The following is a 24,139-nucleotide window of genomic DNA, read 5'->3' on the forward strand; positions in this document are numbered from 1 at the left end:
AATTAGGTGGATGTGTTAGTTGTATTATTGCTTCTTATATTGAAAAGGTATTTATACTGTTAGCCAGTATTTATTATCAAATTTCTATACTCTGCTAATGGCAGTTATTCTGAGTTCAGACAAAGGTTTTATTAGATATAAATTCAAGTTCTAGGGCAGTGCTGGCCAATAGAACTTTCTGTGATGATGGAAATATTCTATATATCGTCTTTCTAGTGTTATCTGGGAGACGAATAGAAATACAAAATCTCATGCTCATACCTACAGAATTAGAATTTGCATTTTAATAAAAATCTCCAAATTAGTAGGCACACTGAAGCTTGAGAAGCAGCAACCTGAACATTATAATCAGTCACCTGAGGGGGCTTCTTAATAATACCAATACCTGGGATGCTGGGTGGCACAGTCAGTTAAGCCTCTGACACCAGGTTTTAGCTCAGGTCCTGATCTCAGAGTTCTAAGAGTGTGCTCAGTGCTGAGTCTGCTTGAGATTCTCTCTCTCCTTCTCCCTCCTCCCTTCTCCCTTCTTGCTCCTGATCTCTTGCTCAAATAAACTTAAAAAAAAAAAAATCTTAAAGTTCTTGGATAAGATCTAGGTAAAGGTAATTTTTAAATTCCTCACAGACAGATTCATATATCGACTGAAAAAAAAAAAAAGTTTCATGTATTTAACACTAAATAACAATGGACAAATAACTCTTCAGAAATATGTGTGGTTTTAGTTAGCAGTAGTACTTCAATAATCCAAAAATGTAATTAACATCATCTATATAAAAGTGTGCAATTACATGTTTGTCGTAGTCATTGATCACCTATGTCTTAATCAATGGGAATTTGGGTACCTACAAGATAGAAATAATACTGAGGATTGCAAAGATATACCCAGACCCTACGCTTCTCAAATTTTATTTGGGTTTACAGCAATAATAGTAAATTTTCTAAACTTAAGCAGTTCCATAAAAAAACAATTAATTTCCAAGGAGTAAAGTGAACCTAACCTCAGGGAGTCAGTGGACTTGGAATTTGGTGAAATCTTAAAAAAAAAAAAAAACCCATTTTAAAATTCATATACACATTTCCAAAGTGCTAGATTGATGGGTCTATTTTATAGTTTTAGTTTGCTTTCAAATCAATCAATTTAATCCTGACATAGAGCAACCCTGTTGTAATAGGAGCTGGAGAATTTAGAAACACCCTGAGGTTGACAATTTTAAAAACAGTCATAGAAATGTAAAGCATAAGCTTTCCTTATCAAAATCTGAGTCTCTTGAAATTGTGATTCCATTTCTACCAAAAGTTTGTGAAATTTTTGTTTGTAGCTATAGTGAGCTCAGGTCAGATGCACCGAGAATGGGTTGGAATCATGCTGACAACTTATTCCAGGCTTCTCAGCAAAAGCAAACTCATATTGTTACAAATACAGTCAGCCCCATGCCCCTTCTGCACCCCTTGAGTTCTCATCCTCTTCAGCTCTGCTCTGTGAACTTTGCAATGGGGTCTCATTATTGCCTTCTGTTTCTTCCAAAGGTCCTGTATGAGGCTGACTCCTTGAACCTCTTAGATTAAATCAGCATTATCTTTTGTTTTGCCAACTCACATGCAGCATATCTAGTGGTCTTGTCACATCAGTATTTAAGTACTATCTTGTGAGTCACTGGAGTATAACAATTTCTTTCATCCCCAAAGTCCCTTTATATGATAATACATCTCTGCAATCTAGACTTTTGAAAATATATATTCAATCATTATTTAAAATGTAAGATCCAATTATATTACTTGATCTATAATAAATATGTATAAATAATTATTATGAGCCCACACACTAAAGCTAAATTATTTAGTCTAAATAGCTTGTGTATGCTTGACTCAAGACAGTCTAAATATTCCCTTCAGTTGACCAAGTTTTAGACAGTTTTCTTTCTGATTCAAGGCCTTTGACTTCCCTTCTCTTAGAGCATTTACTTTAGGACACTTGCACTTATAAATTATTTCTCTGTGCCCCTGAGATGTTAATCTTCTCCCAGCCTCTTGTAGTTTTACAACCCAGGAATGCCTTTCTCAAGGACCTGAGGGCCAACTCTTTGAGATCTATTAGTCAAGGAAGATAGAATCTCTATCTCCAGGATCTATTAGTCAAGGAAGATAGAATCTCTATCTCCAGGTCTCTGTGGTTGGGTAGGAGCCTAACTTTGGTAAACACAAATGACCAAACATAGATAGCCTAATCATAATGACCAATTTCCATAATAGTGTTTTTTCACTACTCTTCCCCTAGCTTATCCCACTGCAAATTCTCCTTTACAATGATTTAACAGGAGTTAAACCTAGCAATAATTTCTTTGTCATGAATAGAAAGTTAGGGTGATTTTTTTCACACGTTTTGTATACCTGAAAAGGCAACAGAGCATAGCATACCTGTTAAGAATGGTCTAGACTTGGGGTGCCTGGGTGGCTCAGTGGGTTAAAGCCTCTGCCTTTGGTTCAGGTCATGATCCCAGGGTCCTCAGCCAAGGGTCCTGGGATCGAACCCCTCATCGGGCTCTCTATTCAGTGGGGAGCCTGCTTCCCCCTCTCTCTCTGCCTGCCTCTCCCTACTTGTGGTCTCTGTCTGTCAAATAAATAAATAAAATCTTTTTTAAAAAAAAAGAATGGTGGAGACTTGGATTTGCTATTACTTGTTGCGTGACGTGGGGCTAGTTTCACCTCTTTGTGTCTCGTTTTCCTTTTTTTGTAAAATGGGGCCAAATGCTCAATCTACCTCATACCTTTGGGGTGAGGATTAAAAACAGGGTTAATACATAAAACACACTCAGATCAGTGTCCGGCATATAAGAAAAACTTACTAAATGTTAAGTTTTGTCTATGGCAACTACTTTACAATGTTCAGAATCAACTTAGATTTCTTGCCACCAATTAGTTATGTGTCATTTTATGTATACAATTCATTTCTTTTGCCTTTCCAGATATTTTGTGCTAAAATTCTTAGGCAGACTGATTTTCCCCTCATTTAAAAGATCATTAAAGTAAACTTAGCAGTTGAGAGGTAAGTAATTACTTGGAAACCAATTATACTCTCCCAAAGAATGAATTCACAATGGACATTGTGAGAAAATAGTGAAACAACTTGGAAAAGAATGATTAGTTTAACAGAAATAAAATAAAATGCAAATAATCTGCATAATATAGATAAACAAATGTGTATATGCCATTCCTTTAATGAAGAATGAGATAGCCATCCTACTGGAGTTTTTGAGCATTATACAAGATAATTTACAGAGTGATTAGCACAATGTCAGTCACCTGGAAAGAGTCCAAAAAATGTTGACTAGCTATTATTAGGGGAAAAGTGAAATAAAGTTATCATATGCCAGCAATAAAATTCCATGAGAACAAAATTAAGTGTTTCAAACATTGAATAGTTCTGTAACAGAGATTATCAACCAAGGATGATTTTAATTCCTTATGACCGTCATCACCACTAATGGGATCTTTTGGCAATGTTTGGCTTTTTTTTTTTTTATCATGATCAGTGTCTACTGGTGTTTATGCAGTAGAGGTAGAGATGATTCTAACATATTATAATGCACAGGAGAGCCTTCCACAGTAAAGAATTATCTAGGCCAAACTGTCAATAGCCAAAGCTGAGAAATTTTCTCTTCTAGATAAGCACATTTTTATTTATCTTTGAAGTATTAATCCAGTTAATATTCTTTATTTTCAATTCAAGTTTAGACCTATTATGTAAGTGCAACCAAAATAAAAGGAAAGTTAATATTTTATTATTTAATAATATTTTCCTTAAAGCTGGTAGCTAACATTAAGAAATAAGTTTCATGTCGGAAGTCAGTTGATGTCCAGCATCTCTTATGTTGTCTGCTGTAGCGTCCTCATAGGCAGCCTGATTCTTCTATAGCTGCATGTTGGCTAGTGCCCCTCTTTGGGTAAGCCATTCCTTTTTATGTCATTTATTTTCTGCCTCTGCATCCAGTGTACTAAATACTTACAGGAAACTAATTAGAATCTACTGATTGTACTATATATGTATCTTGTCCAGATGCAATTGAGCCCTCTTCATTACCTTCAGATTCTCTGTATTTTTATCCTTTCTTACTTTCTTAGCTTCTTTCCATTAAAATATAATCTTTTAAAAAAGATTTATTTATTTATTATTTACTTATTTATTTTTCAGAAAGAGAGGGAGAGAGAGCACAAGCAGGGGGAACAGCAGGCAGAGGGAGAAGCAGGCTCCTCACTGAGCAAGGAGCGTGATGTGGGACTTGATTACAGGACCCTGGGATCATGACATGAGCTGAAAGCAGATGCTTAACTGACCGAGCCAGCCAGGCATCCTGATAAAATATAATCTAACTCCAAAACTGATTTTACTTCATTTCACTAATTCTATATTGATTTTTTTCTCTTTCTTGTATCCCTTTCCCCCTTTCCTCTTGGTTTCCCTTATTTCCATGAAATAGTCTTGAAAAATATCTTCTTGGAAATGGGTTTCTTTCTAAGATACAGTTCTTTTTGTTTCCAAACTTGAAAAAGCTGCCTGTTCTTGCTCTGCTTATTTGCTAACAAGCCCTTCATTATTTATTTCCTTATACTCTTTCCCCTCCTTACACTATTTTAATAAGAATATTTTTTCGAAGGTCACTAATGATCATCATACTGGCAAATACAATAGCTTTTCCTTAGCTCAGATGGATTCTCTTCATTCATTTCCACCAATCCGATGCATGTCTCAATCTAGATGTTCTAGAACAACATAACATTTATTACTGAAATTACATTTATCATATTATCTCATAACCTGTTTATCTTCTTATGTTCCTGATTTCAAAACCTTAACTTCCTTGAGACCCAGACTTGAAACATCGGATCCATCTCTGTTGCCCACATCTCAACCTCATTTTGCCTACCCAATCATTCCCAAGTCTATTAATTCCAACATCATTTGAATTTTCTTCTTTATCTGACTTAGCAATTCTGAAGCATGGTCAAGTTTTTACTGAGTGTGTACATTACTCTACACCTTCTATTTATATTACCAGATATGGTTTTCAAAAATCTCTGTGATTTAGGAACTACTTCATTTTATAGATGAGGAAGATCAAGCTGAATGTTTTTCAGTAGCTTGCCCAGGTCTGCACAGCTAGTTTGGCAAAAACTGAATCCAAATTCTGTGTCAATGCTGCCATTGTAGGTTTGACATTCAATGGTTTTCACTTACCAATCTGGTATCATCTTACTTCCTGACTTTACATCCTATGCTTCTACCTCAGGTAGCCTATGTCCCCTGCACCAACTTGCAGATTGTCAATTTCCATCTCTGTATATTCATGTTTTCCTTCATTTATGGAAAGATGCCCTTTAACTATATTGCTTTAAATCTGAATCCTAAATATGGGTTTTAAATATTGACTTAAATGCTGTCTCATCAAGCAATATACATAATTAAAGTAATTAGTATTTGAAATTAATGGACCCACATGTTCATATAATTTTAGTTTTGGTAGACACATATAAATCTAATCTTTTAGTCTTCACTTTCTACAGTTTTGTGTATTCTATCAAAAATAGGATTTGCAGGAAAAATCAAAGGGACCTTCTTAATTTTCTCTACCTACACAGCTTATTTCCCTCCTATTTATCTATATTACAGTGAGAAAAACTATAAATAGAATTGTAACCTAGGGGTACCAGCTAACATTTCAACAATGCTTCATGGGATGGCTATACTTTCAAATCTAGTCCTCTACAAATCTAAAATATTGATTTTGTCAGTAAGCATTTAAGGAATTGATTAAGTTCTGGGAGACTGACTCATACTAACCCAGGTTGGCAAATAGATTTCGACTCCTGTGCTAACTAAGATCCATTCGCCGTGGCTGCCTTGAAGAGCAGGGCAGAGTGTAATGATATATGTTTCCTCTGGAAATGCAAAATAGTGGTACTTGTAGCATGTATTTGTCATTTACATAACAAAAAAATTTACTAGAAACTGGCATAGTAATTAAATTGTTAATTTATTAATTTTTAGAAACACACGTCTCTAGTGCTTAAAATATAAATATAGGGGCTCACCATTTTCCTAGCTTCAAAATGTGATGTTGAAAATGGGAGCAGCAACAAGGAGGTGCATGATTTTGAAAACTATTTCACTCAGACTATGGTAAGGGCTGATCAACTGTGCCAGGCATACTTCAGAGAATACCTTTATATGTTGGCATGTCCTTGCCTTCCAGGTCTGATACGTAACTTCTCTAGGCAGTAATGGACAAACACTGCTGAATTCTAATCCTCAAATTTAACATGAGGTCTATTCTAATTAATCCCTTTGTGGCTGTTTGTTTTTCCATGTAAATTCATGGCAGGACAGTTACTCTTGGATTTATTCAAATTCTAAACTTGCTTTGATAAAGCTACATAGCAAGTTATGCTTAAGAATTTCTTGAAGTAGCCAAGACTTCTCAGTTGTCCCATAACAAATAAAGTTTTGGTTTACTTCTAGATATAGATATTCTTATACATTATTTGCAACTTTATGTGATCAAGTTTTAGATAGTTACTTTGTTTTCTTTTCAATTCCTTTTGGAGGTTGAAGAGAGTAACTTAACTGTTTTCTTTCTTGTGGTTTTAATATTCTGTAGATTTTATATCGACAACATTTTTCTTATTAGTCAGTATATTCTTTAGGGTCCGGAATCCTGTATCATTCATGACTATATTCCTAGCAACACTTCCCACAATGCCTTGCACAGAATAACTTTAAACATATTGTTTAAATAAATGAATAAATGAATAATGGATGAAGGAAGGACTTCAATGCCCTTGTTTTAAAGATTGAAGCAATTGTGATTTTATTTTTCAGTTAAGAGTACAACCCTCAATAATGTTCAGATATTTATTTTATTTTGTTTCAATAAAGAGAATAGAATGAAAATGTTGCACCCATTTGAAAAGCTAACAGAGAAAGAAAACTAACAAATTAGATGTTGCAAAGGCAAAAATTGTTAAAAGATTTTTAGACTAGTAGAAGTTCGTAGCAAACTGACCAATATCTGTACCCCAAGTTAGCAGTCACAGAAGAGAAGTGAGTTGGATCTGTCTTACTACGAGATTGAATTCATTGGAACCTAATTCCCTGCTGAGTTCCCTTTTTCAGGGGAACTTTATAAAAGTTAAACAGAGCTCCAGCCAGAAAAGCAAAGTCTGATGCTCCTTTGGGGCTCATTAACAGAAGCAAGAGCTGTCATATATGATTTTGGTCAGGTGGAAAGTAAAATAAATTTGAGGTTTTCTCATTAAAAGAAAAAAAAAAAAACCCAAAGCTGTAGGTTGACTGGTAACAGAACTGCCTTTCAAGTTCAATACAATACTAAAGCAAAGCAAAAAACTAAAGCTAAAGCAAAAAACTCAGATTTGAGAACAGTTCAATAACTGATAACCGTGGTACAAGAAAAATAAATTAAGTCATGAATGAAGTGGCGCCTGTTAGAAGCTTTGGTTGTTTTAGTCAAGTGAAATTAAAATTCTTTTTTCTTTTAAAATTCCATGACAACATAAAAAAACATATGAATGAGTTGAATTTTTTAGCGACTGGCCACTAGCTGCTACTTGATAACCCATGTCTACTGGGTCCTTGGAAAGAATTATAACTTTTATTGTAAAATCCAGAATTATTAACTTTTTTTCATCATGTCTCCCATGATAACAATGAAATCATCAATATAACCCTGTATTTTTTCCTAAAGTCATGTGCTTCATGTTAGAGAGAAAAAATATATATTTGACAAAGATACAAGATATCATACAGGAATAATAACCCTATACTTTCAAACACGCTAATGAGCTCCCATTTCATTCATTGATGGTAAGAACCTCTAAATTCCTTTCCATTGAAGGGGTTTGGGACAGGTCCCCCTGAAATATGTTGCTTTGGCATGAAGATTATTTTGAGATAAAAACAATCAAAACCCAGTGGAGTCAGGAAAAGCTCTTTACTCCCATTCGCCTACAACTGCTTAAAAGAATTTAGATAGAGGACCTACTCCAGGAAGAGAGCTATCACCACAGATAACAACATTATGATATGAACTAAGTATGATAGGGAGGGGCCCAGCAAGGCCTCTTTAATCAAAATCCTTTATGTTCCATTGTTTCTAAATAGCCCAGCAAACATTTGTTTAGCAAATATTTACTCTTCCTGTGAATCACGTGTCTTTCCTTTGAAGTCTCAGACCCCTATTCTCTTCTCCTTAATTCAGGATGACATATTACCTCATTTTAGTGACTGTCTTTGGAATTTAATCTTTGTGTGAATTCACTGTATGTACAAAATGAAATTTGATTTTCTCCTGTTAATCTGTTTCATGTCAATTTGATTCTTAGTCCAGCTAGAAGGACCTTGAAGTGCACAGGAAATTCTTCCTTCCCAACATAATTCAGGCACTGAATTATGGTCCTATGTTGAACCATAGGTCAACTGGTCTTATGGTTGAAACGAATAACAGACACCATGTGGAGGGTAAATGTATCTATCTCTACCATCCACCACATAAAGCAAAATCAATTCCAGATGAACTTCAGATTTAAATGCAAATGATAAAACAAAAATTCTAAAAAACAAAACCAAAAATAAAAGCCATAAGAGTATGTCTTCATGCCTTAGAAGAGGAGATTTCTTTAAAAACAAATAAAAAAGACAAAAAATATTAATTATAAAGAAAACAAATTAATAACTTGGACTACATTACAAATAAAATTTTACGTTCATCAAAATTCTTTGTTTATGAAGTGAAAAGACAAATAATGGAGAAAGTATTTAAAATATATTCATTTGGCAATAAACTCTTAACCAAAATACATATAAAATTTCTACAAATTATGGGTGGGGGAGAAAAATGACCTGAATGTGCACTCCATAAAATAAAATATCCAAAAAAAGTTAGAAAATACACCAAAAAACTCCATCAGAAAAATGCAAACTAAAAACAAAAGCTAAATCTAATACATTTCCATAAGGATAAATAAAATGATGAAGACAGAAAAAAAAAGTGTTGGTAAAAGAATGGAAAATTGAAATACTTTCACTTGTTATAAATAGAAATCCAAATGGCTGTAAATACTTTGGAAAACTGGCTGTGTCATCTAGCTTTAATAAATGACGTTCCTTACATATGACTCTTCAGTTAGCAATTCCATTCCTAAGTATACGTCCAGTAAAAATATATGCATATACAAAAATACATGCATAAAACGACTATTTGTAATAGGCAAAAATCGAAAAAAAACCTAAATAAATTATATTACATAAAATAAATTAAATAGTAATTTATTTACTTAAAATATTTTAAATAAATGAATACAATAAAATAAATAAAAATAAATTATATTAACTGTGGTGTATTCATACAATTAAAGACTTTGAAGCAATCAAAATGAATGAACTTTGCCTACGTGTTTCAATATGGATGAATCTCATAAATATAATGTTGACCAATAGAAAGCAGACAAAACATATACAGTGTGATTCTATTTAGGAACAGATTAAAATTAATAACAATTAGTTTACTGTGCTAAAAGTAAAGATAATGGCTATCCTTCAGGGGGTTATAACAGAGTGGTACACAGGAAGGAAAACTGCAAGTACCAATCATGTACTATTTCTTAACCTGGACACTGGTTGCATGGAAATTTGTTGAGTTACACACTTATGTGCACTCTTCTTGTGTATGTTATATTTCTCTTTTTAAATATTAAAATAGTTTTATTTTATTTATTTTGTATTTAATATATTTTTTATTATGTTCAATTAGCTGACATATAGTACAGTATTAGTTTTTGATCAGAGACCATAGCAAAAGGGAAGGAAAACTGAATGGGTAGAATTCAGAGAGGTCTATGTTATATTTCAATATAGGGTTTACTTGAAAAAATATATAGCAGTCATCTTGAGCACAGTAGTAGTAGACACTTTCATGCAGTGGATACATTTTGGAAAAAAAAATACCATTGTAAGTTCCTTTTTCAAATGTCATTATATTGGTATCATCTTAAAAACTGCACATTGCATAATGTCTCCAAATAATTTCTTGTTTGGTAAAATATCAACTTATTTAAATAGCTATTAAAAACTGATCACAGTAATTTGAATATTCAGAGTACCTTTTGATTACTGGGAATCTCGCTATATCCTTTGAGAAAAATATCTTCACTTGTTTCCTAACCCTTCCTAAAGTCTTATTTCTGGCAAGCTGCTTATATATTTGAAATAAGTAACTTTGCCTTTAAGTTGTCTGGCAAGATCAAAGTTCTCTGGAATATAGTACAATGAAATGAAAACTATTTCATAAAGTATGTTTAAGGAACAAGAGATAATATATTTCTCTCATTGCAGTATAAAAGGATTTCATGTAAGTGGGGTTCCTTTCTGAAAACTTGAAAAAATGCAAATAGGAAATGATATTCATTACCATATAAGCAATAAAACTTCCTGTTTTCAAAGAAGTGATTTTCTTATCAAACCTGAAAACTAAAAGCCATGACAAAGAGTTCTAATTTATATAAGATTATTGTATACCTTCTAGAGAGGAAATAACTTATGTAGTTTCTAATGCCAATCTATCCTATATATTAAAAAAAAAAAGTTGTTTTTCAAGATATCATCCCAATCCATATTTAAATCAAACATGTAAGCACTTCTAATTCACCATATTAATTTCAAGGACACTAACAGGTACATTGTGATAACAATTTTCTACCGCTATCACAGCAGGTTGATTTACTCAGCTGCACATAGCAGCAGTATTTTTCTTAAAGCTTTGAAACTCTTGAATGAGAGGTGGAACACTAACTGTAGACATGTAATGTATTAAATTTCTAAGACTTCAAAGGGAGCATAATTAACTCAGTGCCACATAATTGCTCCAGAGACAGAAAAAAAGATGCAAACAGAATTGATATGCCCATTTTTCCCGTTCGCAATTAAATGACAATGCTAAGTGAGCAATTTCTTTTTAAAACTCATTCTTTTGACTTTAAGGTTAATTTTTCCTTTGAATATTTCAACAACTTTCTGTGCCCACTTATAATTTGTAGGAAGCAGTAAAAGTGAGAGTTCTGTTATCCCCTTTCTTTGGCTAGAATTTCCCTCTCGCCCTCTCTCCCTCTCTTCGGTCCTTACTGAACCAGTCTCTGCCCTCGTTATAACTTTTAATTCCTCTATCATTCCTTTTATCCCAATCCACCAGTTTCTTTCTAGCTTCATATGCTTTGCTATCCATCATATAATCCTTGGTAAGTTATTTCTACAAATACTTCTCTTAGGATCGGACAATCATGTACCCCTTTGACCCACTGAAAACTTTACTATTTTCAAAATGTGAGTGTCCCTTACCATCCACACTCAGCACTAGCTGCAAGGATGGTAAACATTGCTGGAGGGAGCTAGAGAACAATATTGATAGGATCTAGAGAGACCTTTAGTTTTTTCAACTTAAATGTGGAATTGGGAAATAAATATTCCATGTTCCGAATCTAAATGTCATGATTCAAGATACTGTTTCTTAAAAAGTGTAACAATGGTTCTTAAAGTACCTTGTGTTTGTTTAGTTTTAACCTCTAAAAATCTGAAAGAACACATTGGAGCTTCCAACTCAAAAGGTTAAAAGGATTACCCCCTAAACCCTTCATAAAATGACCATGAGGAAAAAGGGAAAAGACCATCAGAAAAGTATTTCTAAGTAAATTACTGAGAAAAGAAAAGCAGTTGAAGTAGTGGTATTTGATGATACTTGGTAGAAGAAGCCACAGACTAGTTATTGTCATAGGGGGCAGCAGCAGAGAGCCCTGTCCTCTGCTGAGCCCTAGAAATTTTGATACTTGACAAATGCCAAGCCCAATGGAGGGCAGGAATGAGATGAGAGCTGAAAAGTACGGGAGCCGAGACACTTCTTATCATTCCCAGTAGTTATGTTCTGTAAATTTCCTGAGAACACTGAATTAATAAATGCTGAACCACTGCTCCTAGGGGAACTGCAGGGTTTGGTTCCTATAAGCCTCTGGGTTTATTTATGTCTCTATTTGAAGATATTTAAATTTATATACAATGTCTATACACTTAATACATATTGTACATCTGGTTAATAAATGTTATGTATAAATATATACACACACACATATATATTTATACATAACATTTATTAACCATAATTATAGTCCATTTGAGCTGCTGTAACAAAAAACCACAGATTGGGTAGCTTATTAAAAGCAAAAATCTATTTCTCACAGTGCTGGAGGCTGGTAGTTCAGTCAGGTACCAGCGTGGTTGCGCCATGCAAAAGAAGGCCCTCTTTTTGCTGCAGGCTCCTTGTTGTATTTTTACTTGGTGGAAGGCACTGGAGAGCTCTGCAGGGTTCTTTTTAGCATTTAGAATAGCACTGATCTTATTTAGGAAGACTCCATCCTCAGGATTTCAGCAGCTCCCAAAGTCCCCACCCACTGAAACCATCATAAGGGACACAGAATTTCAACATATGGATTTGGAGGGGGCCAGCACAAACACTCAAACAATAATATGTTGATTCATTAACGTTGAACTCATGGCCAGGGGTTCTCATGCTTGAATGGACCTTATCAAACAGGTATTTTCTCAATAGGACATATGGGCTCAGTTAAGGACAGCACTTTAGCACTAAACTTGGAGGCCATTTTAAACAGTGGAATCACCAATAAATGGCACAAAAAATGCAAAAAAGGAGCATGAAATAGACTGCAAAAAGGACATTTGTTTACAGTATGAGAACTGAAACAAGAAAGCAGAGCACAGCTTTGTTCAACCTTCGCTGGCAATATGGGCTGTCAGGCAACTCACATTTTTCACAGCTCTGAACATTTCTGTGAATGGCTTGTGAAAACATCCCTAGTATTGATTTTCAAGCTACAAATAAATCTCAGTGAGTAGGCGAATTCGCAAATACAGAATCAGTGAATAAAGAGGACTGATTCAAGTTAAATACACACTGATTTTCACAAAGACCTTCTCACATACTGGCTCATGCAAAATGTCCTTAAAAGCTGACATTCATATATATATTTGGATATACACACACAAACACACATAGATAGATGATAGATAGATGATAGATAGCAGGATTCTCGTCTATAAAAACCAAGTACACCATCTGGGATAAGCTTGGGAAACTAGTGCTGGCATTGTCATCCTAGAATAAAGACCACTCATAAACATATATACAAAATCTATTCTTTGCATCTCCAGAACTTTGGTGCTGTGTGCCATGTAAATCCTTGTCTGCCTTTTGAATTAATTGTTTTTGGTATTGAGGGATCAGTCTATTTCCTAAGTGGGAAATGTCTTCTAGATCCCATGGGAGAGCAGAAGAAAGGGGAGAGATATTTGAAAACAGTCAACTGGAAATGGGAACCATTATGCAGGTCAGAGAAAACAGCTAGCTTAGGATAGGGAAGGCAGTGGATTCACATTATTTCTGTCATTCCTACGTCACTGTTTGAGACCGTAGAATATACTTAGTACAGTTCGGAGACATAAAATGAGTGATTGTGAAAGACAAATGAGTGGGAGAAAAAGTGGTGTCTGGGTAGAGGAAGGAAGAGAAGCCTCAGGAAACTCACAAAAACAGATTTTGTATGTTTGGGAACAAAGGTGGAAACAGAGTATTATAGGTATCAATCTTCAGAGTCAAGGATAAAGGGCCATGGTTAGAATACAAGTCAAGATCATGACTTGGCAAAAGGGACAGGGTCATCTTGTCCCTCTTCTCAGTCCATTTCTTCTGACTGTTTAGTAAATATACACAAGTCGTTACCTGGCACTCATGGACTTGGCCATCTGGTTTACATCCTGTGCTACATAGTGTGTCACTTCTCTTTTTCACATGTCCTACTTCAACTCTATACAAAACTACTTGCTCTATTCTGAGCACACAGTCAAGGACAGTGTCTTTCCACATCTTGATACTCTTTTCAGTTCACCAAGTATTTTTTGAGCATCTGCTATGGTCAGGCATGTGCTATATGCTAGAAAAAATGACCTAGAAATTAACATGTCTGAAGTACTTACTAGGAGCACCTTCCTCTCTCCCATTTAAGGCGTATCACGGGATGTCTCATTACATTACAAATTTAATAAAGTTGAAATCAATATATTATTCTCATTTGATTGAATGTAAAACAGAGGCTTAGAAGTGTTGGGTAATTTGCCAACCCCACATAACCAGAAAGTGGCTGGGACGGACTTGTATTTATCTGTTGCATTCCACACTGCTCTCATGAATTCCTACTCATGATGATAAGTACAGTTCAAATGAGCCTTCTCAATGAAGCCTTCTCTGATCTCTACAATCCCCAACCAACGACGACCCGAGATGTGTCAAACCTCACTTATTATAATTTTAAGATTCCAATTTATGTTATATGTCTTTGAGTATTAACCTTAAAATTTTCAGCAGATTTTGAATTTCTTGATGAAAAGACCCAACTCCTGTAAAATTGGAAATATTCTTTCTATTGTGGAAAAAATCTAGTTGTTCAAAGAGACTCTCTGAGTAATTTGCTAGATTAGAAAATCTCAACGTTCTGTATTTGTCCATTAATGCATAACGAAGTTGTCTATTAAAATGTTTAAAAAATGGCATTATTGATAGTTTTCCAAAAGTTTTATTCTTCTTAGTTGTATTCTTCTTAGTTTCTTCTGTTTCAGTTCCTTAATACCAATTAGGTTGTAGAATGTCAAAGAATTTCTAACACATTCCTAATTTGGAGGCTTTATAGCAGTACTTTGGGAGCTAAAGAAAGCTCACTAGAGAAGTGAGGGAAAAAGTATTAGTCAAATAAAGTCACCAAAATTAAAAACACTAATAATAAAACCCATGTGAATGTATGTAATGTCATGACCAATTCTAGCACTATACAGAATTAAAAACTTGAAGTAAGGCAAATGACAATAATCCTGTCAAGGCACTAGTTAAACATTTTAGAACATAAAGATGTTACACCAATCATTAAAAAGTTTAATTGTGTTTTTACAAACTTTTGGGGTTTCTAGCCAAATGAACAGATACAATTAAAATTTTGAAGATGCAGCATCATAAAATGTACAACGGTCATCCCTTTGCAGAGAGTTTCAGACAGTTTGAGTTATTCATCTTGGTACAGAGTTCACAGAACAGAAGTAAATCTGCTCTTTGTTTTTGTAAAAGTAATCATGTTCAGGCAATAATAGCCTGGTTCAAGTTTATCTTTCCTCAGAGGTAAAATTCTAACTTGCAAAAATTTAAGGATTGGTTGGAGAATTGTGCGTTTGTGGTTTTATTCTTGAACGTGTTAAAGTCATTCAGGGTCAACAACACTTTGAAACTCCCATGACATTTCTTAAAGTCATCGTGGCTATGTGCTTAAATATATAAATACAAACATTCCCAGCAGTTAACTGTGTAGGATGTGTGAAAATTTTGCTCAGTATGAATGCAACAAACAAGGAATTCGGTGTGCTACCCTCCATTAGTGCTAATGACAGTCATGTAGTTAATTCTAGACTGCTCTTAATTTTCAACCAACTATGAGCATTTCATTTTTTTAACCCTGCCCCAACCCGATGACAATTTTTACTTACCTCAGTAATGAAAGATTTGGCTGTAGCAGGATTCATAACAAGGATGGCTCGCCTAAGAGTGTCTCGATAGCGATTCAATTCCTCTATTCTCAAGGTGTCAAAGAGAGTGGTGATCATTTTATTGATGTTGTTTTCTACTTTCTGCAATGCAACATCCATTCCCTGCTGAGACACCTTGTCCAAAAACTCCTGTATTCCACGGATATCTAGGAACATCAAAAGCCCATCAAAATGTGAATTAGAGCAGAGAAGGGAAATAAGAGCTATTTCGCTCACACCAAAAGGCAGTTTATTGTTCAGCATTGTAAGCTATTTAAAACTACTAATTGAGTAGCTGTTAGAACTCTCAAATATATTTTAGGCATAGTACAAGTTAATGTGGTTACATAAAAAATGTAAGAATTATTATTATTCTTTAAATGGATTTGTTTCTCTCCATTGAGCACTTTAAATTATCTCACCTCTAAAAAACTCTTAGGACAGACTAGAGGGAAATAGTTGAAGAGGACTCTCACGTGTCTAAAATAGATGTGAGATAAAGAAAGTACATTTGTTATTTTGCTCAGCATTAAAGAGTGATGTAACTTTAGGTAAAATATGAATATCAGGGGCACCTGGTTGGCTCAGTGTGTTAAAGCCTCTGCCTTTGGCTGAGGTCATGATCCCAGGGTCCTTAGATCGAGCCCCACATCGGGCTCTCTGCTAAGTGGGGAGCCTGCTTCCTCCTCTCTCTCTCTGCCTGCCTCTCTGCCTACTTGTGATCTGTCTGTCAAATAAATAAAAATCTTTTAAAAAATATGAATATCGTTAACGGCAGATGAATCTAAATCAAAATTACTAATGTTTCTCAAAATGGGCAACAACATCATACAGCCAAGTGTATGTGGACTAATTGCATTTAAGTTAAAAAAAAACAGAAAACTATCTCTATTTCATATTTAAATAAAAAGGATAAAATCCAGTCTACATGAAGGGTTTACAGATTGTACTTTGATGTATAGTAAAGTAATAATAAGTGTCTGAAATGTTACAAATAGTTCTTCCAAGTAAGCATGGGCTGTTAATAGAAGGAGGGATCTGAACATTGAAAAATATGATTGAAGATGTATCTGCCACAATATAATCTTAATATATAAGATTTGTTTTTACTATACAATAAACCATATTTTTCTATATATATCCATGGCATAAAATGTTTAAATGGAAAAAACTGGTGAAAGATAGGAAGTAATAAGGATTGCAGGTTACTTACTATGAATGGACTATATATCAAAAATCCCAATTGTACAGAACTACATTTATGTAAAATTTGCTTTTCAAGGGCAATAATTAGTTCATGTGTTTTTCATTATATTACCAATTAAAAGCAATGTATAAGCCCACAGAATAAGAAAACAAATGGTCACAAATTTGGAAGCTATTTGCTCACAATAAAAGTTTGTATTTGCAGAGTTACAAATTAATAAAAAGAACTTTGGTTTCTTTTTATGATTGGCTTTATTTTAAAACAATTCTATAAATAGTATATGTTATCTTGTGAATCTCAAACTCTTAAAATAAATAACTGTATGAATTCTACCCTGTATTTCTTATCCCCAATTATATTAAAAACCAGGATGTCAGAATGATAGCAGCTTAAAAGAACAAAGCTCTCATCTACAGTAGAACAAGAAATGCAAAATCAGAAATAACATATTAATCAGTAATTATGTCCTTATTAAATATCCAAGTCAGAGAGTACCTGAGGGTATAGAATACTCAAGCATGGATTAAACAAAATGTTAGAGACGGGTAGACCTATAACAGGACTATAAACACACTCAACAGGTATTCTTAAACTTTGGTATAAATCAGAATCATCTGTGAATCTGATTAAAAACATAGAAGACTAGGCCCCACCCCAGAACCACTATGTCTTTATAAAAGCAGATCCTTGATTTTGAATGGTAAGTAGTTGCCGTTTCTTTATATTGAAGCACTTAAATGGGTAGCTAAATATAAGACAAACAGTACAAGAACTATCTTGAAATATATTTTGTGACCAAAGCTTAAGGCTCCAGATCATTAACATTCTAGGAAATCTTCTGTTCACAGATATAATATTCTGGTGTAATTTCATATCTTAACTTTAAAAAAAAAGAAAAAAAATATTCCACAAGGTATTTACTGAATACAGATACATAATGCTGTGTGCAAGGAATACAACAGGAACACCCTTCCCCACACTGAGATACACAGTGAGCATGCAAACTAATAAATACAAATCACACTAAGTGCTTGGACAGAAACAATAAGGGTGCTCTGGTAGATAATGATGGGGTGATTATGTATTTTAGTTGGAGATGTATTTTAGTTGTAATACCCAAGGGAGGTTTCTCTAGGAAACTGATACTTAAACGGATCTGAAAGATGAGATGTCATTACCCAGGCAAAGAAGTAAGAAATGAAGATGACCGCATGGAAAATGTCCCAAGGCAGCAAAGAGTCTATTGCAGGAACCTAAAGGATTCCTGTCTGGGTGCAGCTACGTTACTGAGGGGAGAGTGGAATGAGGCAGACATAAATGGAGAGGGAGGGTCAGATTATGTGGTTCCCAGTAAGACACAGAAAGAAGTTCTGATTTCATCCTAAATCCAATTTTAATCTACTGAAAGTTTTAAGTGGAGGATCTAAGTGGAAAACAAGCTATACCTTTGCTTCCTTAGTCTGGAACTCTGGTTAACACTGCCTAGATGATGTGACACAAAATTTTCAAAATTTTGTTTTTTGGTCTGTAAATGAGGAAATATTTATTTTATAGATGTCTTCAAAGATCAGATTAATGAGGGTGTCCATGTGTGTGTATGTGTGCAAAATCCAGTGTAGGGTCTAACACATGGTTGTTGTTATTATTGTTAATAATAGTACATAATAACTTGTTAAGGGACCACCCCTTTCCACACCTATAGAACATAACTGCCTAAAATTTACTGTTGGGTAGCTACCCCAAAATAGCAAGCATAATGTTTTAGACTCTCAGAATGCATGAATTAAATAATAATAGCTTTGTTTGTTTAAGAATAACACTACACATCCAGAATATGCAGAATTGGTCAGTTTAATATGAGAAGAATTTGAATCATGCTATTAGCTGCTCTGTGGAACAGTCACTAAACGAGAGAGTGGACCTCTGGTTTTATTAATTCATGAACATAATTAACCATCACAATTATTCAGCCACCTCATCTGTGTGTCCATTACTTAACAAGAAGTAAAAATTAAAGTCACAGGAACAAAAGAGACAAGAGAGTATGCCTAACTTCAAGGAACTTCCAGGCCTGTGGGTGTGACTAAGTGCTATTTATTAATAACAGAAAGTTAAATGGCAGTTTCAGTTCAGTAATTCTAGTGATTATTAATTCTACTGACCAGATAATTCTATAACAGCGAGGGGTGGAAGCCTCTTTATGTTATTAAACATAAGATTAGAGAAAAAATGACTTTCTTTCCTGGACACTATAAAAAAACTTGAAGTAGGCAGAATAGTGACCTTCCAAAGATGCCCAAATCCTAATGCCTGGAACCTATAAATTATTCAGCAAAGAGGAATTAATGCTCCTGGTAGCATTAAAGTTGTTAATCACCTCACCTGAAGATGGGGAGATATCTTCTATTATTACGGTGGGTCTAGTGATCATGGAGTCCTTAAAATTAGAAGAAAAAGACAGACAAGAGAGTCAAAGGGAGATCTGACTACTGAAGAATGAATTGGCTTAGAGGAAACTTCAGAGAGATCCAACCTTGCTGGCTTTGATGAAAAGGAAAGGGGAACTCCAGCAAAAAAAAAAAAAAAAAAAAAAAAAAAGGTGGATGGTCTCTAGAAGCTAGTAAAGGTGAAGAAGGTTCTCCCCAAAAATTTCTGGAGAGGAACACAGAATTGCTAATATCTTGATTTTAACCCTTTGAGATCCCATGTCAGACTTCCGACCTCCAGAACTGTCACATAATAACCTGTGGTGTTTAAGCCTCTAAATTTGTAGTCATTTGTTATAGCAGCAACAGAAAACTAATATAGAAGTGTACTTGAGTCTAGTCCTTAGTCACTATTTTTCAAATTGTGGTCTACTTAATTTGGGGGGCAATCATCTGGAGAACTTGTTGAAGAACTTTTCTAAGCCCCACCCCATTCCAGTAAAATAAAAACTTTCATGACAAAGCCCAGAGATTTTCTTCAGCTGATGATCCTGAAGAAACCAGTTTGGGAACCAATGCTCCAATTTCTTAACCTTTTTTGTGTCACAGAATCCTCTGAAAAAGCCACAAAGATTATGGATTCTCCCTTTCCCCCAAATATGTACATACCTGGAACATGATGCAGACTACCTAGATTATGGTCTCTCAGTCTGATCTGCTTGATTTCCTTATAGGTAGTTACCAGAGAACCTGAATTAGCATATTGTCACTGCTTTTACTGATTTTTTTCTATTCATGCTATACAGGAACGTAAAGCATAGATAGTCACTCATTAACTAATAGTGTGTATTACATTTTATTTAAGCAGAGGAAACTTTTAATAAAAATATTAAAAAATATAACAAAAATGAATGCCTTTCCCAATGATATTTCATTGGTTTCAGTTATTAATTAGTCTAAATCTAGCTGTTCTTTAGGCCTAAGGAAAACCTATGCTGTAGAAAATAGAGTTCCCGGGTAAGTAGACTCTGGAGATAAGGATGGAAGAACAGGAAGCTTGTTGGAGACAGCTCTAAGGAAGCCAGGGAAGGGACCCAGGGAAGGAAGCAAGAGTCAGCAGAGCGGAAGCCGTGGTACAGCTCAGCAGAGACCTGCCCAGCCCCTGGGAAATGGGATGTCGGCAGAGTTTCCCAAGTTAGGACCAGTGGAAGTAGAAACTTTATCAACATGCATGGGCTTTGGTTTTGTGGTTCTCTTCAGCTGAGGGCAATTCCTGGGGAAGGAAGTCAATTGCCAAATGCTCTTAGTAGATGGAGAAGGAAGTGCTTTAGTTTTGAAGGGGGGGTTGGATGGCACAGGACAGAATGCATCCAGGAACTTTCCTTGCATTTATTGTTTTGGTTTTCAGGGTAATTTGACAGTATAAGTAATTTGCCTTTATAAATCACTGTATTTTTCTTTTTTTTAGATTATTTATTTATTTATTTATTTGATGGCAGAGATCACAAGCAGGCAGAGAGGCAGGTGGGGGGGTGGGGTGGGGCGGGGGACGGGGCGGGGCGGGTAAGCAGGCTTCCTGCTGAGCAGAGAACCTGAGCAGGTCTCAATCCCAGGACTCTGGGATCATGACATGAGCCAAAGACAGAGGTTTTAACACACTGAGCCACCCAGGCGCCCCTGCATTTTTCTTTTTTGAAACAACTTTCTACTATGGAAAACACATCACGTTTGATGTCAGACAATCAGGTTTGGATCCCATGACTTGGAATTTCTTAATTTCATAGTTAATGTCTGCTGTTTTTAGCTTCCCAGTGTTTCTTCTCCTTTATTCCAAATAACAAAACCTAATTTTTCACTTAAGAAACAAACCTGGACCCATCCCTTTTGTTCTACATTCTATAGCACTCTACACTGTATTACTAGATGGTCATGTAGCCCAGGAAGGTCAATTTGAACTCACCATGTCCCTGGCCTAAGGGATAGTCACAGGATTCAGATGAGGACTGAAATTCGATATATGGATCATGAAACAAAAATGATCTCTCTTTTTTTTTTTTTTAAAGATTTTATTTATTTATTTGACAGAGAGAGAGATCACAAATAGGCAGAGAGACAGACAGAGAGAGATGAGGCGAAGCAGGCTCCCTGCTGAGCAGAGAGCCCAATGTGGGACTCGATCCCAGGCCCCTGGGATCATGACCTGAGCCGAAGGCAGAGGCTTAACCCACTGAGCCACCCAGGTGCCCCAAATGATCTCTCTTTTATATCACAAGTTGTAATGATGTCCTTTTAGAATTGCAAGAGCCAGGGGCACCTGGTTGGCTCAGTGGGTTAAAGCCTCTGCCTTTGGCTCAGGTCATGATCCCAGGGTCCTGGGATCGAGCCCCACATCGGGCTCTCTGCTCAGTGGGGAGCCTGCTTCCTCCTCTCTCTCTCTCTCTCTCTCTCTCTCTCTCTCTGCCTGCCTCTCTGCCTACTTGTGATCTCTGCCTGTCAAATAAATAAATAAAATCTTAAAAAAAAAAAAAAAAAAAAAAGAATTGCAAGAGCCAGTGTGTCTCGAGAGAAGCTAAGTGAAGCCAAAATGTGAAGTGAAACACATGCAAGACAGGCATTGGACTTCTTAACGACATGAGTGAATTAAAAAAAAATTAATTTTTGCTTACTTAGTTTGAAATGAGCTTCTCTTCCTTTTGAGAGAAAGAGTATTGACTCATATAACATCTTTTTATAAACATCTGATAATTTGGTGATGAAGGTGAAGCCATAATTCCTATCCTTGAGGTATGTTCAGTTGGGGAGAGCAAAGGACAGCCTAAACTGGTAATTATGTTTTAAGGTGATTCATTAAAACATATCCTTTGGAAGCAGAGAATAAGTAGCAACTAACCATACCTTATTGCTGAAAAAAAAAAAAAAAAGTTTGATTACTGGGTTGTTCTGAGAAAAGGAAATAGGGCTTGTGAAACAAAATAAATTTCTAAGCAGTGTGCATTTTTATTATGAAGACTTTATTAACCCAGTCAAAAGTCCCATTTGTTCCTAACTTTCTTCTACTGTCTTTTTCTATAAAAAAATGAAAAAAAAAACCATAAAATCTTGATAAGGGCTTTAAATTGATCTAGGTAACCTTCTCAGAACTTGATATTCTAGCAGCAGTCAATTTCACTCTCATCTGATTTGTGACTTGTGTAACCTATAGACCACTTCCCACAACTCTCCAAGAAGTACTGGCTGATTATAACTTAATTAAGTAATTAATTAATTTTCTTTTTTTAAGATTTTATTTATTTAGAGAGAGAGAGTACACGTGTGAGCAGGGGGAGAGGCAGAAGGACAGGGAGAGAGAGAATTTCTAGGGGACTCCGCGCTGAATAGAGAGTAATTGTGTTACCATGTTACCAGGTTACACAGAGACAGAGTCTGGCATGGGCTCCATTTCACAACCCTGAGATTATGAGAGCTGAAATCAAGAGTCAGGTGCTTAACTGACTCAGCCACCCAGGCGTCCCATGAAACTTAATTATTTATTTTATTAAATTGTGTAAAATAATGACTTTATTATAATCACTAATGAAAGATTAAATTTAATCTGTATTAAAAGTGGTTTACATGAATGTAGACTAGGATAGAAAAGATTCCAGGCTATATTAGAATATAATGTATAAACGCATTTCCAAACTGACCACAAAGCCAATAGTATGATACTCTGTTGTTCACTGCAAATTAGTGATCAGCATCCAAATAGCTGCCTTTTAGAATCAACTCTTTGTTTACTATGTATCAAGCACTTTGAAAAGTACTTAGAAGAGAAGTAATTTAGAAAAGGTACTTAGAAGAGGAAGACAAAAACAATTCTTGCCCTCAAGGAGTTCACTACCTAAAGCATCTGATGATAACACAGGCCCTATAGTAGATAGAGGAATCTCACTACACTACTCATTTTCCAAACTGTAGTTGCAATTTAAATTTAGTGACATTCTCTGGAATCTATCAAATAGTATTCCTCAGTCTGATCATTATGTTCAAATATTAAGTTGAAAATATTGAATTTGGTAGGAAGAGAGGTTTGTCACTAAGTCTCTGTAAGTCTGATTTTTTTTTTTTTTTGGTCTATTCATCTTTCTCCTTCATTTGAGTAAATTAGGCACATTTAATCATTTTGATCACTTAATGCATTGAAGACCTCACTTCGAGCAGGAGATTAGTACTACATTCAGCCAATTTTGCTGTTTCTGAAATTATGACAGAAATCTGAGCTTTAAAGTTAATATTTAGAATCTTATGACTTTAGATAAAAAGGAGTATGTCATACGTTGCTGGATCCATGAGATCATTGAGCTGAACGGCTTTCCCAACATATGAATAGCAAAGCATACTCTATAAAGTGCCTTATTTCCTGAGAAAATAAGTCTTTTCGCCACTGAGTGATTTAAAAATTTTGGTTTAGGAGAACCCTGACTTTAAAACAGATTCTTGTCTCCACTGAGTATTCCCTTGCCGTTTGTGATATATTTAGAAAATAAGGATTATATGCTGTATTAGATTTTGAGATGACACAGTCCAGCAGCAGTGACCCATCACTAAGATGATCTATTTGATGAGAACTTACTATTTTAGCATTAGATTGTAGTGTTTTAGAATGAGAGTCATCTTTACAGTAATGCTGATCAATAAGGACATTTGACTAATGAACAAATCCAAAGTAGTACAATATATTGTTTTTACCTACTTGACATAAAGCAAAGGAAATCGTTCAGTAAGATGCTTGGATTAATTTTATGCTTATTGATGCACATTGAAGTAAATGAG

The 24,139-nt window shown here is 35.1% G+C and overlaps 1 protein-coding gene across 4 annotated transcripts in view; it reads right to left on the reverse strand.

Annotated features, from left to right (window-relative positions):
* GRID2 (glutamate ionotropic receptor delta type subunit 2) overlaps positions 1-24,139 on the reverse strand; it is a 1,513,029-nt gene that overhangs the window by 674,209 nt on the left and 814,681 nt on the right. For all 4 annotated transcript variants that reach the window (XM_082728077.1, XM_082728076.1, XM_082728074.1 and 1 more), the window contains one exon: positions 15,656-15,861. In XM_082728077.1, the coding sequence (XP_082584203.1) occupies positions 15,656-15,861 (206 nt within the window). The remainder of the gene's footprint in view (positions 1-15,655; positions 15,862-24,139) is intronic.

This window comes from Mustela nivalis, assembly GCF_964662115.1.
Source record: "Mustela nivalis genome assembly, chromosome: 4".
In the NCBI taxonomy this organism is placed as follows: Eukaryota; Metazoa; Chordata; class Mammalia; order Carnivora; family Mustelidae; genus Mustela; species Mustela nivalis.